At 41.5% G+C, this 14,244-nt stretch overlaps 1 protein-coding gene across 1 annotated transcript; it reads left to right on the forward strand.

The window, feature by feature from the left end:
• The first annotated feature begins 10,569 nt into the window (after positions 1-10,569).
• LOC109760314 (uncharacterized) lies at positions 10,570-11,830 on the forward strand. Its single transcript, XM_073503204.1, has 2 exons — positions 10,570-10,948; positions 11,081-11,830. Exons 1-2 carry the CDS (start codon positions 10,570-10,572, stop codon positions 11,716-11,718), a joined length of 1,017 nt encoding a protein of 338 aa, XP_073359305.1. The 3' UTR covers positions 11,719-11,830.
• The last annotated feature ends 2,414 nt before the right edge of the window (positions 11,831-14,244 follow it).

Consider the following 14,244-nt stretch of genomic DNA (forward strand, 5'->3'; position numbering starts at 1 on the left):
GCTTCTGAAGCTTTTTACAACGATTGAAGTCGGTCCCTGGTTCTGAAGATCCAATGCCATCTTCTTTGTTCTTGGCTGATTTCGAACCCGGTGGCCTCCCTCTCTTGCTCTTGGCGGTTTTGAGACTTGCTGGCCCCCCACTCTTGTCTGTAAAACAACAAATCAAAGAGTTGGCTACAATAAGAAATTTAGACTCATCCATCCACAGCGCAAGGTGTGAAATAATAAATGAAATGTAAGGTCTTATGTGTGGCTCAAAGTCATCAAAGCATGTGTTAAGAGAAACAATTTGAAAATATTTCATGGAATGCCTTACCGGCGGCTCATAGTCATCACCCTTGTCACTCTTGGCATCGCTGCTACTGCCGCTGTCAATCAACATTGGCTTATGCGCTAACGTACTGTTGGCTGGCCACCTTCTCTTCCTCTGAAAATAAAGTAATCAACCATAACAAAGCAACAAATTCAGTATGTGTTTACATATGCCGCAGAGATAACAGATAATCTGAGGCATGAAAAGTACTTTTATGAGAATGACCAAAATTTTCCTTACTTTGTAGGTCATAGTGATAGTCCTCACTTCATAGCCAGAGCCTGGACGCTTTACTTGCTCATTCTCCAACCCGCCCTTGTCGACCAAAGTGAGCTTTGGATTCGCCAACGCCGTCTTCTGCCCTGACTCTATCTTTGCAGACTTGAGAAAACCCGCTGGCATCCCTCCCTTCCCCTGGAAAATAATTAGGAAACCAAGTCGGACTACTCATTGTTATGAGCATAAACATAAATTGCACAATAAGTTTTGTTACTGTACTAAACTTTAACTAGTGAATGTAGCAATAAGTAACAGTAGCAGTTTCTAGTCAGCTCGTCAACGCCAGAAACAAAATCTCCCGCAACAGTACCCCATGACGGATCGCGGAATGCAGTCTCGGATAAAAATAGACAATCTGGCATGCAAGGTAGGGTGTGTGTGTGGGCTGTGCGTGTCTATATTGTACTCCCTCTGTAAACTAATACAATATTAGTTTATAGAGGGAGTACTTAGAAAAGGCATATCAGGGAGTTTCAGCAAAATTGAGATGCGCCTTTTCTTGGAATGTAAGGTAGGGGTACCACCAACAAAGCAAGAATAACAAAAAATGTGTATCTCAGTCTCAGGGATTGAGAAAATGAAGAGGACTCTTTTCTTGTTATCCTTCTTAAGAATTGACCATCTATTTTCACATATAAATAGATAAATAGACCAAAGCATGAAGAAACCTCATGAAATCCTTGTTTAATAAATAAACAATGCAATAATATTTAGTTTGTCGCTACACTACCGATGAGCACTATAAAGAATAAGAAACATAAGAAACAAGCACTAGTAGAAGGAAGAAAATAACATAAAAAACAGTTTTAGTTTGTCCGGCGGTTCCTCAGGTAGGTGTGGCCGAAGATTCAGAAACAAAAGGTGAAAGGCTTATTAAATGGTCGGAGAAAAAAACGACTACTGAAGTGGCCTCAGAACAATCTCACTTAACTCAAACTTTTCCTATGTTCAATTCATCAACCGACGACCAACCCGCAAAAATAAGCCATATGAAAGTGGCTTTGCTGTTTTTATCTGAGTCAGTTGATATATGATAACATGCATTAGACGAGTACTCTGAATCTTGAGTAAGACTGAAAGAACTGACTAAAATGCAGCAATGTGAGATTTGTTGGTTCCATGAAGGTTCTCACCATGGGCGCAAAATCATCATCGTCATTGTCAACGTGTCTGCTGTTGCTACGGCCGTTCCCGAGCACGGATTCTGTCTCCTGCCCGATCTCAATCTTGGCAGACGGCGGGGAATCACCTACCGGCGTGCCTCGCTCCCTCTGGAAATTATGCGACAGAGCTATCTGTAATTGTCACGAGAGTAAATATCAGTCAGATCTATAACCAATGGTTCAAGGAACTATATAGTCCATGAACCTTTTCGTTTTTAAATCTTCTCAAGAGTCCTAAGAAAGGTGATGTTCGATCCATCAATCGGAAAATTGAAAACAACCACACGGACATATATATCGATAGAAGTAGATGTACAGATATGTATGCATAAAATAGATGATGAATGAATGAAAGGGGTTGGAGTTGGAGAGGGGACTTGCTTTGATGGGCTCGTCGACGACCGCCATGGCACTTGCGTCGACGGGACCTCCGATGCAGGGGGAGGAGGAGGAAGGAGAAGGGGATGGAGTCGAAGGAAGAAGGAGATGATAGTACTGTTACCACCTACTATAACGGAATGGAAGGAGCTTGCCGACCGTTGGGCAGCGACGGTGATCGGCGATATTTACGGTTGGGATTGTTTACCGTTTGGCACCTTTCCAAAAGAGCTAAAAATCAGATGATTTGTTCCCATCCAACCCAGATATAAGTTGATACATATCTCCTGTTGGCAATGGGACCTTCCGTTAAGAGCATCTACAGCCGGGACTTGGCAAATCCAATCCCTCAAACGCCCGTGGACGCGTCCACGCACTTACCACATCCAGACACCTCAATTACCATATCTCAAATTCATACAAACTCATGCAACTACGTCGACACACACGCATCGTTCGACTACTCCATCACACTACACTAAACATGCCATCGGACTAGCAAAATTTGGCATGTTTGGCTATGGTGGAGTTTACCCACGACTGCCCTTTCCCTTCCCGGCGCCCTTGCTGTCCTTCTCGCGGAAGTACCGGTCGAAGAAGCGGATCGAGCCGGATCTGCTTGTCGCCGGTGCTGTCCTCGCCGTCGCTGTCCTATTTCTCCTTCTTCGGTGGCAGTCCAGCCATGGCACGGACCGCCCGATTCTTCTCTCGGGCGAGGGCGTGCGTGTTCCTCCGCAGCCGTTTCTTCACAATGCGGACGCAGATGGCTTCTCCTCTGCGGCCGCCCGTTACCGGTTGGACTCATAGTCTGCCCGACCGGTGATGGGGAAGGAGTGGTGTTCCGGCTGCCGGGACCGCGAGGATCCAGCACCAGAGGACCCGAGCGCCCGAGGAGCCGATACTAAGTCATCGCGGCGAGCGGATAGATCCGTTCGCCGGCCGGGCGTTGTCCTCCCGTGAGCGGCGGAGTGCAATGCGGACTGCTTTTGCCTCCTCCAACCCACAAGGGATGACACCGTAGGGAGGTTTGGGACTTCGACCAGTCCGGACTGGTCGAAGTCCGATCTGCTGCCTGCCATGGCAGAGAAGGCCGGAAACCGCCGGAGGTGAGCTCGGGCGGCGGAGGGAAGTGGAGTGAAGTGGCTAGGGTTTGTTTCGGCGAGAGGATAGGGACGAATATAAGTACGGTTGGGTGGGCCAGCATGGGCCAGGTCTGACGTGGCGGGCGTGCCCGGACGCGCTCGGGTGCCCCATATTCGCCCCATATTTGGCCTGGATATGGTGGGTGCCGATCAGCCTGGGCGTTTGAGGCCGGTTTGAAGCGTCCGTTCGGGTCGAAACAATGTGACCGGTCAGTGACCGGACGGCGTATGAGGCTGGTTTGAGAGGCCGGCCACGCACGTATTGAGACGGCCCACTTTGGCTGTTTTTTGTCCAATCCAATGTGATTGTGATGCGTTTACCGCTATGTCTAGCTCTTAGCGAGACAATAGCTCGAGGGATCCCGTAGTGGCCCTGCCAGCAGGGAGTCTTGCTCTGTTTCGTTTGTTTGTGTTGAATTTTTTAATATATATTTTATATTTCTAAATATTTTTGAGTATTATATTATTTATTTATTTTATTCTATTTAGTTTTAAAAATGTTGATCAGCATTCAAAAGTCTTGATGTAATGTAAAAAAGTTGTTTGCATAGTTTGTAGAAAATGTTCACAATATTCAAAAAATTATTTTCATATTTGAAAGATGTTCATGTGTTTAAAAATAAGTTAACAGCATTTTAAAAAACAATTCATACAATGTTAAAATGTGTTTGTGTAATCTTCAGAAAATGTTTCATACTATTCAAAAAAGGTTCTTGAATTTGAAGAAAATTTCCGTAGCACTTAAAAACTGTTTGCACAACTAAAAATAATATTCATGGCATTTATGAAAAATGGTCATTGTGTGTTTAAGAAAATTTCACATTGTATTTTGAAGATGTTTAATGTACATTTGACAAATATTCAAGGTGTATTTAAAAAAGTATTCAAATTGTATTTGGAAAATGTTTAACATGTATCCAAATAGGTTCAACATGTGTATGCATTTTTCAATGTGTATTTAAATAAAGTCAACGTGTATTTGAAAAATGCAAAAAAAGAAAGGAATGAAAAACATAAAATTCAATAATGAGACTAATGAAAACCAATAGAGAAAACAAACAGGAAATAAAAATGAAGTAAACCAAGAAAACACCGAATAACGAAAAGAAAAAAACATAACTCGAAAGGTTCTAAAACAAGTTTTTTTTTGAGAAACTGGTTCTAAAACAAGTCTGTACCAGTCAGTACTACGTTTCCAAATCCGGACCATTGGGCCCACCCACTAAGGTGGGCTCAGAGGCGAGCTCAGGATATATCTTGCTGTACAGCTAGATAGAGCCTTTTCTCAGTTGTACAGATCTATTTTTGAGCTGTTTACTAGAAAACTAATTAAAAGGTTGCCTACTGTAAAAATTTTAACAAATGCTGACAAATTTTATTCCTTTTCAACATCTTTTCAAGAATTTTAATAAATGCTTCCAAGTTTGAAAAACAATCCGTGGATTTTAAGAATGTTTGCAACTTTATAAAAATATATTCTGTAATTAATTTTTTTAGGATGTTTAAAATTCTCATCAAATTATAAATATTCCCCAATTAAAAATAATTTCTGAAAATTTTAAAATGTTCTCAAACTAAAAAAATCATGCTTTCTAAAAATAATATTAGCAAATTTAAAAAACATTCGTGAATTTGTGAAAAAAAACACTACCTCAATGGTCCAGCATGCATGCCTCTTGCAACATTACGTTAGACCAAGATTGTCCCAAACCTCCCCTGCAACATTACATTGAAATAACACATGCTTTATATGTTCATAATAGACCGAGCACACTGTACACAAATAGTTATTCGTTACAATATTCTCGTATGCTATGTATGTCATTTGGAGAAGCTTAAAAACATATTATACAATGAATTAGCTCTTAGCCTAACAAGCAATGTTTACATGATCTTAAATTAATGCGATGGTTAAAATTAAACTAGAAAAGATAAGAGATGACATCTAGTACATTGGATAGAATTGTCTTATCTTCTTTTCTTGAGAGACCTTCTCTTAGGTAAGAGATGGCAAGCCTTTTTTTCCTCCATTCACTCTCGTTTAACTCATCAGTGATCTTAGGTCACATTGCGAAGATAGGATCATTGTACACGACCTAAGGTAGCTAGCTCTGTACGAGTGTGTCATGTGGGAGGGCTGATGCAGGATGCACTGATGATGGCCCACATGACTCGAAACGACAACAGATATATCATTGGCAGTGCCAACGATACCTGTCATTGTTGGCACCAACATGTCGGAGTACTACCGGTGAAATATTATATTTTAGGGTTATATTTTCGAAATTTATGCCATAAAAATTAATATTTAAAATATTCCCCCAAATGACAGGGAGTACCTTGCTTGTGTCCATCTAGTGGCCCCACAACCACTCGAAGTCAGAAGGGAGTACCTCGCTTTTGAACACCCCAAAGAGTGCCACCAAAGTATTAATGAGCCATAGAGAAAGACATTCATTTATTCGTGTTAGATGAGCCCGGATTATTGTGTAACTGGCCCGTGCCTGGAGCCATCCACCCTATATGGATAGGAAATCATGGAATACCTCGCTTTCCGTCCGGCTGTCCAACCAAATGATACCATCATGTGTTAATGAGCCCTAGAGATAGACATCGATATATTTGTGCAAGTCACCATTTTAGCATGGATTAATGTGCATGTGGCTCCGTGTCAGAAGATGCCCACCTCACGCTTTCGAACAACCTAGTCGAAATGTGGAAGTATTAAAGAGCCAAAAAGAAAGACATGGACTTATTCATGCTAGTCGCCGTTTCTGTTTGGATTAATGCACATATTACCGGGAGCCATCCGCCTTAAATTGGCAGGAACCAGGGAGTACCTTGCTTCTGTCTAGTTGTCTAGCCGAATAGTACCATCAATCATTTGTTGTAGAGAAAGACATCAATTTATTCGTGCTAGTCACTACATAGATGGCTAGATGCCAAGAGTCGTCCCCTCAAATTGACAAGGAGTACATTACTTCTGTCTGGCTATCCAACCGAATAGTATCATGAATTATTAATGAGCCTTAGAGAAAGATAATGATTTATTCATGCTTGTCACCATTTTAGCTTGGATTAACGTGCCGATGGCTACATAGTGGGAGTCGCCCATTTCTAATTGGTAGGAAGAACCTCACTTCTATCCAGCTACCCAGCAGAAGAGTGTCATCAAGTAATACTGAGCGATAGAGAAAGCCATCAATTTATTTGTGCTAGTCACAATTTTAGCCTGGGCATCAAACCAGTAGGAACCAAGGAGTACCTTGTGTCTATCTGGTTATCTCGGGGAACAATATTGTCGAGTATTAACGAAACCTAGAAAAACATCAATTTATTCATGCCAGTTGATATGTCCTATACGTATCTATAATTTTTTATTGTTTCATGCTATAATTATATCATGATGGAATAGTATTGGCATCAAATTTTATTTTCTTTCTTGATTAACCTATTAATTCAGTGCAAAGTGCCAGTTGTTGTTGTTTTTTGGATTTTCAAAAAATCAACTTTTTAGGGACCAAAAAACCAAGAAAATTACTATGTTTCATGAAGAAATGAAACTGGAGGGACCGGGACCCACCTGGACCCCCTAGGCCACATGCCACTGGTTGGCACTAGCATCCAAGGGGGAGCATGGCCGCCATAGAGGTGGCCTCCATCGCCTCTTTCTTCCGCTGCCTTTATATAGTCTCGGAAACCTCACAAATATGACCAGGGGATTTTTGCGCCGCCCACCTCTCTGCTCCATGAGATCCAATCAGGTACTCTGCCAAGGAGGAATTCATCACACAAATCATTTACATGAACATTGCTGCCACTGTTCATGAGTGAGTACTCCTCTTTGTACTATGGGAAAATCACTATTTTTCCATTATAATATGGCATCAGCCCACATCCTAATAAGATGGCATCAGCCCACGTCCTAATAAGTTGTATGAACCATTTTTTTTCTTATAATGGCAATGGTGGGTAATGTAGGAGATATGCCCTAGAGGCAATAATAAATAATATTATTTATCTCCGAGTTCATAATTATGTTTATGTTCCATGCTATAACTGCAATGATTCTCGAGTCTGCAATATCCACGAGGCTCGGAGGAAGACTCAAATGCACGTGTGGAATAATAAACGGTAAGAAGTATTCCTAGTCTGGCCTCTAAGACTAGCTCAAGTGTTGCATGATGATTCTGTTTTCCTGGTCATGGGCATGTCTATGCCAGCAACTTTGAGGGCACAATGTTAAGAGAACATTTGTGTTGAATCGACCCGGATTGATGTTATGCTATGAGATTCATTCGTCACAAGTTTATTGGTACATAACACAGAGATGGTTAACGTTTGAATGATTCCTTAGACCATGAGAGTATCGAGTTTCTTCATGCTTGCTTCATGAACTTTGGGGTTTGTTAAACGTCATCCGTAAATGGGTGGCTATTACGGCGGCTTACGGGTTCATGGAAAAGTGTGTCAAGTAACTTGATAGCTCAAGATTGGGATTTGCTCCTCCGACGATGGAGAGATATCTCTGGGCCCTCTCGGTGTTACGGTATCCATCATCGTCTGGCCAGACACTTTGTGATTTGATCACGGGGATGCCGGAACACGATAAAGAGAAAAGAGAACAATACCGGTAACGAGGTAACTAGCATAGTGGACAAGTTGTTGATCCACGGGAATGCCAACATGTCTCACCTCGGGTATTTGTAACATATCGCGAAGCAACAGGAATAGCACACGGCAACTGGAGGTTCACTCGAATATTTATTCGTGTGGGTATAGGGGTCAATATGGGTGTCCACGGCTCCGATGTTGATCATTGATCGGAAGGGGTTCCGGTTCATGTCTATACTTCACCGAATCTATAGAGTCACACGCTTAAGGGTCATCTATCTGCTGAATACTAGACAGGGAGTCTGAGAGAAAATCACCGAAAAAGTTTCGGACACCGAAAAGTTTCGGACAGCGGAATCGTACCGCAGAGAGAGGTCATCGGATAAGTTTCGATGATACCGAAAAGTTGTTTCGGGATACACCATTAAGTCAAATTGGTTTCGGCACATGCCTGATAATTCTTGGAGGATGCCAGAATCATTCTGAAAGCTTTTTGGAATTTTCTGAGATAAAAACCGGAAATGTTCCGGAGCTGCCGGAGCCACTTCAGATGCGTTTCGCAGATGAAAATCACTAAAACCGGAATTGTTTCGGAACGCGTTGAAAATCATTTTAGTGGGTACTGGAAATGTTCTTAGCCCACATAAATATTTTCATTTCGATCAGACGCTGAAAAATGTCGTCGTGAATAGTGAAAATCAGCTTTATGGTTACTTTATGGAAAGCCACCTTTTGGGGCTTTGCTCCAAAAGATCTTGGGGATGACATGGATGGATAGGAGCCATTTTTTGGGCCCCTCATGGGGGTGTGGCCGGCCACATGGGGTATCCCCCCTTGGGGACCCTCTTGTTCCTTGGTTTCACTCCTAGGTCCTTGTGGAAGGACTTCATTCATGTGCATTTTGGGTTTTTTGTGAAACTACCCTACCCCCTTGGGATTTCCTATAAATAGAGGTGGAGGGGCAGCCCTCCACACTCATCCCTTGCTCTCATACACATGCCATGCATTATCTGGCTTCTTCTCTCCCTCCCACGAAAAGAGTTTCGTAGAGCCGTAAGGTTGTCTGGGTTCCGACAGGAACTAGTTCTGGACGGCGAAGCCCTGCCGGATAGATGACACCGTATGTGTGCAACTCTGTAGAGAGATCGTAGTTTCGGTCTTAGTTCGTGAGTGCCTCCCGAAGGGCTGTCCGTGTGACCGTCCGAGTTTCGAAGGTCCTCCCGAAGGGCTGTCCGAGTGACCGTTCGAGTTTCGAAGGTCCTCCCGAAGGGCCGTCCGCGACACCGTCCGGGGGGCTGTTCGACCACCTCCCGGAGGGCTATCTGAGGAGCAGATGAGGGTATACATCCTCGCGGTTGGGAGGTTGTAAATCCTAGCTGCGGGGATCTGCACCGCCGATCGTCATCGACTCTACTTCCCGCTGCGCTACGAGTCGGTAACGAAAAAGATCAAACCATGTATGCAGTCTCCATAGTGGTCCTGGGCTGGTGCGTAGGTCGGAAATTTTTTGTTTTCTGCTGCGGACCCCTACAGGTAATTATTTCACTTAAAACTAGTCTAATGGTTATAAAATTCCAGCCTATTAAATAGACAGTCGGATGTTTTTGTTTTTTGAGGGGTTTTCTAGCATTTTTTTATCTTTTTTCTGGGGAGCCCGTCGATTACTTTTAACATATAAAAGATTGACAGTCGGATGTCTTTTAGTTTTGAGGGATTTTCTTGCATTTTTATCCTTTTCTGGTGAGCCCATCAATTAATTTTAATATATAATATATTAGGTTGTGTTGGCTCCTTCCAAAGAAAGCCTTGTACATATTATTTTATGGGCCATAAAAAACTAGGGCCCAAGATATACATGTGTAACCAATAAAAACACATCTTCCGTGGGAACTGGGCTTACCAAGGAGGCAGGTCGATGCTCAGAGTAACATATGTGTTATACCATGACTTACCAAATGTCTCAATATTTTCTAGTTTCTCTTAGTGTATCATTCCTAGTTGCTATCTCAGTTTCTAAGTTAAGGCCCAAAGCAAGGTCCATGTTATACTGACATATTATGGATTAAAGGACGACCACTTCTAGATTAGATAGTTCATAGATAGTACAGGATATGATGTAATAAATGTGATAACTGGTATATTAGGATGTAATCAATGTGATCAACGAAAGGATTTGGACGCAATTAACAACCAAATAAATTTGACCACAATTATTTTGTATATTAGAGTAAAACTTAGTTGGGTTTAACTCCCATTAATACTTCTAGATAAGGATATGGATGTAGTCAAATGGCAATCATTTAATATTTCTATTTTTAGAAGTGTTAATAGTTCTATATATGGACGTGAATACTTACATCATAAGAAAGACATGTCAGTGGTTGCAAAGAAGGATGTCAATGCATTCACATATGTATATTTGGACGATAGTTAATAGTATCCATAAACAAGCACCTTTTCTGAGTTATGTATGTTAATTCTTACTAAAGATTTACATAGCCATAGCATAGTCAAATAGCACTCCCATACAACCCTTTTATTCTATATAAGGGGAGTACATCTTCTCATATCCTACACCAATATGCTGTTAGCCAACAGTACCTGTAAATCTCTAGTTTTCTGTAGATACTTGTGCTTCCTATTTGTAGTAGTAAGTTTCTTCCTCTTTGTCCACATTAGTATGCCGAGGAAAGAGCGGCGGTCAGGTGTGGCATACATCCATAATGACAAAGACCGTGATCTCACCTTCTACAAGCGACGCTCCGGTTTGTTCAAGAGGGCGACCGACATCTCTGCCCTCACTAGGGCTAGGGTTGCAGTCGTCCTAGAGACAAACAATGGAAAGATGCACTCATTTGGGACGCCATTGGCCGATCCCATTTTTGATGCTTTCCTATTTGGAGCTCCACCAACAGTTCCCTCCGTCAATGAGGCAACCACTGCTAGGATTGGAAGCCTACAAAATGAGCTGGCTCAGTTGGACATGGAGAACATGACCGAGGAAGCCCGAAACCAACTTTCCATCCTTCATATGAAAAGTATCCAAGAAGAGAATCCAAGTATGGTGGCAAATCTTATCTTCACGAAGGAACAAGATCTCGGTCTTGAAGATCTAAATAAGCTCTTCAGTGAGCTCTCTCGGGTCCAAAAAGACATTAGATGCCAGCTACCTCCATTGCATGGTCGTGAAGCCAAGACCAGTGGCACATGTGTGGCACAAGATCTGCAACTACCAAGTGTTCCGCTGACGGATCATTTGGGTACTACTCATTCACTAATGCAGTCATCATGGCCTCACAATCTCTCACAACTCCAGCCACCTGCAGATCCACTACCATCACAACCAGAACAAACTTCGGCACCACTTTTTCCTATGCAGGCACCACAAATGTTTGATTTTGCACCACCATCTTTAGCTCCACACTTGGCTTCCCATGTCCAACCCATACCAAATCAGGTACATGAGCAAACTCAACTAGAGGAGTTGCATGTTCAGAACTATGAAAGTCCTTGCAACATAGTGCAACCACAACAAAGTGATGCAAACCATGACTCAACATTGGGGCAGAATTTGGAGGCCTCTCCATTGTTGGGGTACTCGAGTGGCAATGCTTTTTCTATTGATGACCCATTTAACAGTGAACAATGGGATTATTCTCTATCAGATCAGTCGTTCTACAATAGTTTCCTTGGGATTGATGATTACTTAGGCTCTAGCGGTACCGATCTAGGACAGTCTGCCATGGTAAATGGTGGATGGTTTGATGTGCCGCCCTCTTCCACTGGACAAGATATTGATGGTCTTATAGACTATGGAGAGCTTTTGTAGATGCTATTTAGTGCTTACATTTAAGAGCTATATTGAAATAAAATATATTTGTTTCCAAATTCATTACCCTTTGGACTATTTTCTTAATTAGGATCTTTGGGAAAAATATGCATGCTAAGTGTTCCAGGTCTTGGTCCATGGTGTGTTTTCACCAATACCTGCAGTTTTGTTGTTTTTTTGTTGTTGTTTAGATGATTGTCATCTTACGAATGAAGGAAGTGGAACATGTATTACAACAATGCACCTCTTATAGTATTCTGAGGCAAACATTAGCGTGTCAACTAAAAACAGAAGGCATGCTCATTAAATAAATAAATTAAAAGATAGAAAACAAATCCAAACTTCAACTCAAGAGACTAGAATCCATTACTTCTGATTGCATAACACTACCAAGAACAACAACTGCACCTCATATGAATTAATGAATATGAGAAATCATGGTTTTCTTAATAGACGTGAATATGCCTTATCAAGAAATTAGAACCATAGTGGACACGTGAAGAGACAGTGGCCGCCTATGATCCATTGATACCACATATGCACCATTAACAATATTGAAAAGTACCATGGATCTAGAGCTCTCCATGAATATATTGTAAATTGACTTAATTTTAAAGTATGTCATTAATCATTGCAATTACAACAAACTTACGAGGACATAACGAGCATGAATTAAGTTTGGGGATGCTTGATACGTCTCCAACGTGTCTATAATTTTTTATTGTTCCATGGTATTATATTATCCATCTTGGATGTTTTATATGCATTAATATGCTATTTTATATCATTTTTTGGGACTAACCTGTTAACCTAGTGCACAGTGCCAGTTGCTGTTTTTTTCTTGCTTTTGTCTTTTACAGAAAATCTTGTCTTTTACAGAAAATCAATATCAAACGCAGTCCAAACAGAATAAAACTTTACGATGATTTTTGTTGGACCAGAAGACAACCACGAAGCTTCGGGAAGAGGCCAGAAGACTCGCGAGGGGGCCACAAGCCCTAGGGGTCCGCCCCTAGGCTTGTGGGCCCCCGTGACTCCTCTAACCCTAATCTCACCTCTATAAATACCCAAATATTCCCCTGACATCAGAGGGCACACCAAAAATACCTTTTCACCGCCGCAAGCTTCTGTTCTCGTGAGATCCCATCTTGGGGCCTTTTCCGGCACTCCGCCGAAGGGAGATTGGATAACGAAGGGCCCTTCCGATGATGTGTGAGTAGTTTACCACAGACATACGGGTCCATAGCTAGTAGCTAGATGGCTTCTTCTCTGTCTTTGTTCTTCGATACAATGTTCTCCTCGATGTTCTTGGAGTTCCATTTGATGTAATCTTCTTTTGCGGTGTGTTTGTGGAGATCCGATGAATTGTGGATTTATGATCAGATTACCTATATGAATATTATTTGAGTCATCTTTGAACTCTTTTATACATGATTAAGATAGCTTTGTATTTCTCTCCGATCTATTGATTTGGTTTGGCCAACTAGATTGATCTATCTTGCAATGAGAGAGGTGCTTTGTGATGTATTCAATCTTGCGGTGTCCTCACCTAGTGACAGAAGGGGTAGCGCGGCACGCATTTGTATTGTTGCCATTAAGGATAAAAAGATGAGGTTTATATCATATTGCTTGAGTTTATCCCTCTACATCATGTCATCTTGCTTAAGGCGTTACTCCGTTCTTGTCAACATAATACACTAGATGCATGCTGGATATCGGTCAATGTGGAGTAATAGTAGTAGACGCAAAATCATTTCGGTCTATTTTTCATGGATGTGATGCCTATATTCATGATCATTGCCTTGGATATCATCATAACTATGCGCTTTTCTATCAATTGCTCAACAGTCATTTGTGCACCCGCTGTTTGCATTCTTTCAAGAGAGAAGCCTCTAGTGAAAACTATGGCCCCCGGTTCTATTTACCATCATATATTTTAGATCTATAAAACCAAAAATACAAAAATAACTTGCTGCACTTTATTTATATTTAGTTTATTTTGCACTTTTACTTATCTTTTTTACCTATCTCTATCAGATCTCACTTTTGCTAGTGACCGTGAAGGGACTGACAAGCCCTTTTTCGGGTTGTGTGCAAGTGTTTGTTAGTTTGTGCAGGTGCATTGATTGGGACTTGCTTGTGCCTCCTACTGGATTGATACATTGGTTCTTAATCGAGGTAATACTTATCTCAACTCTGCTGCATCATCCTTTCCTCTTCAAGGAAAAAAAATCAACGCAAGCTCAAGAAGTAGCACTCCCCTTGTGTGTTCTCTAGTTCCCGGAAAAAAAGATCAAAATGTCTAGACCTATGTACATGAAAATATCTACACATGTAATTTTAATCAAACCAGAGAAACTTTGAATCATTGGTTTTATAATAGCGGTCAATTTAAGACCCCCGCAAATTGGTTGTCACTTATTTCTTTGGCAAAATATTCTCTTTACCAAATTAACTTAAGCCATTTGTTTTATCACTTGCTATCTGCTCAAACATGTACTCCCTTTACCTAAAGAATAATTCATA

Source organism: Aegilops tauschii, chromosome 7, assembly GCF_002575655.3.
Source record: "Aegilops tauschii subsp. strangulata cultivar AL8/78 chromosome 7, Aet v6.0, whole genome shotgun sequence".
Classification (NCBI taxonomy): Eukaryota; Viridiplantae; Streptophyta; class Magnoliopsida; order Poales; family Poaceae; genus Aegilops; species Aegilops tauschii.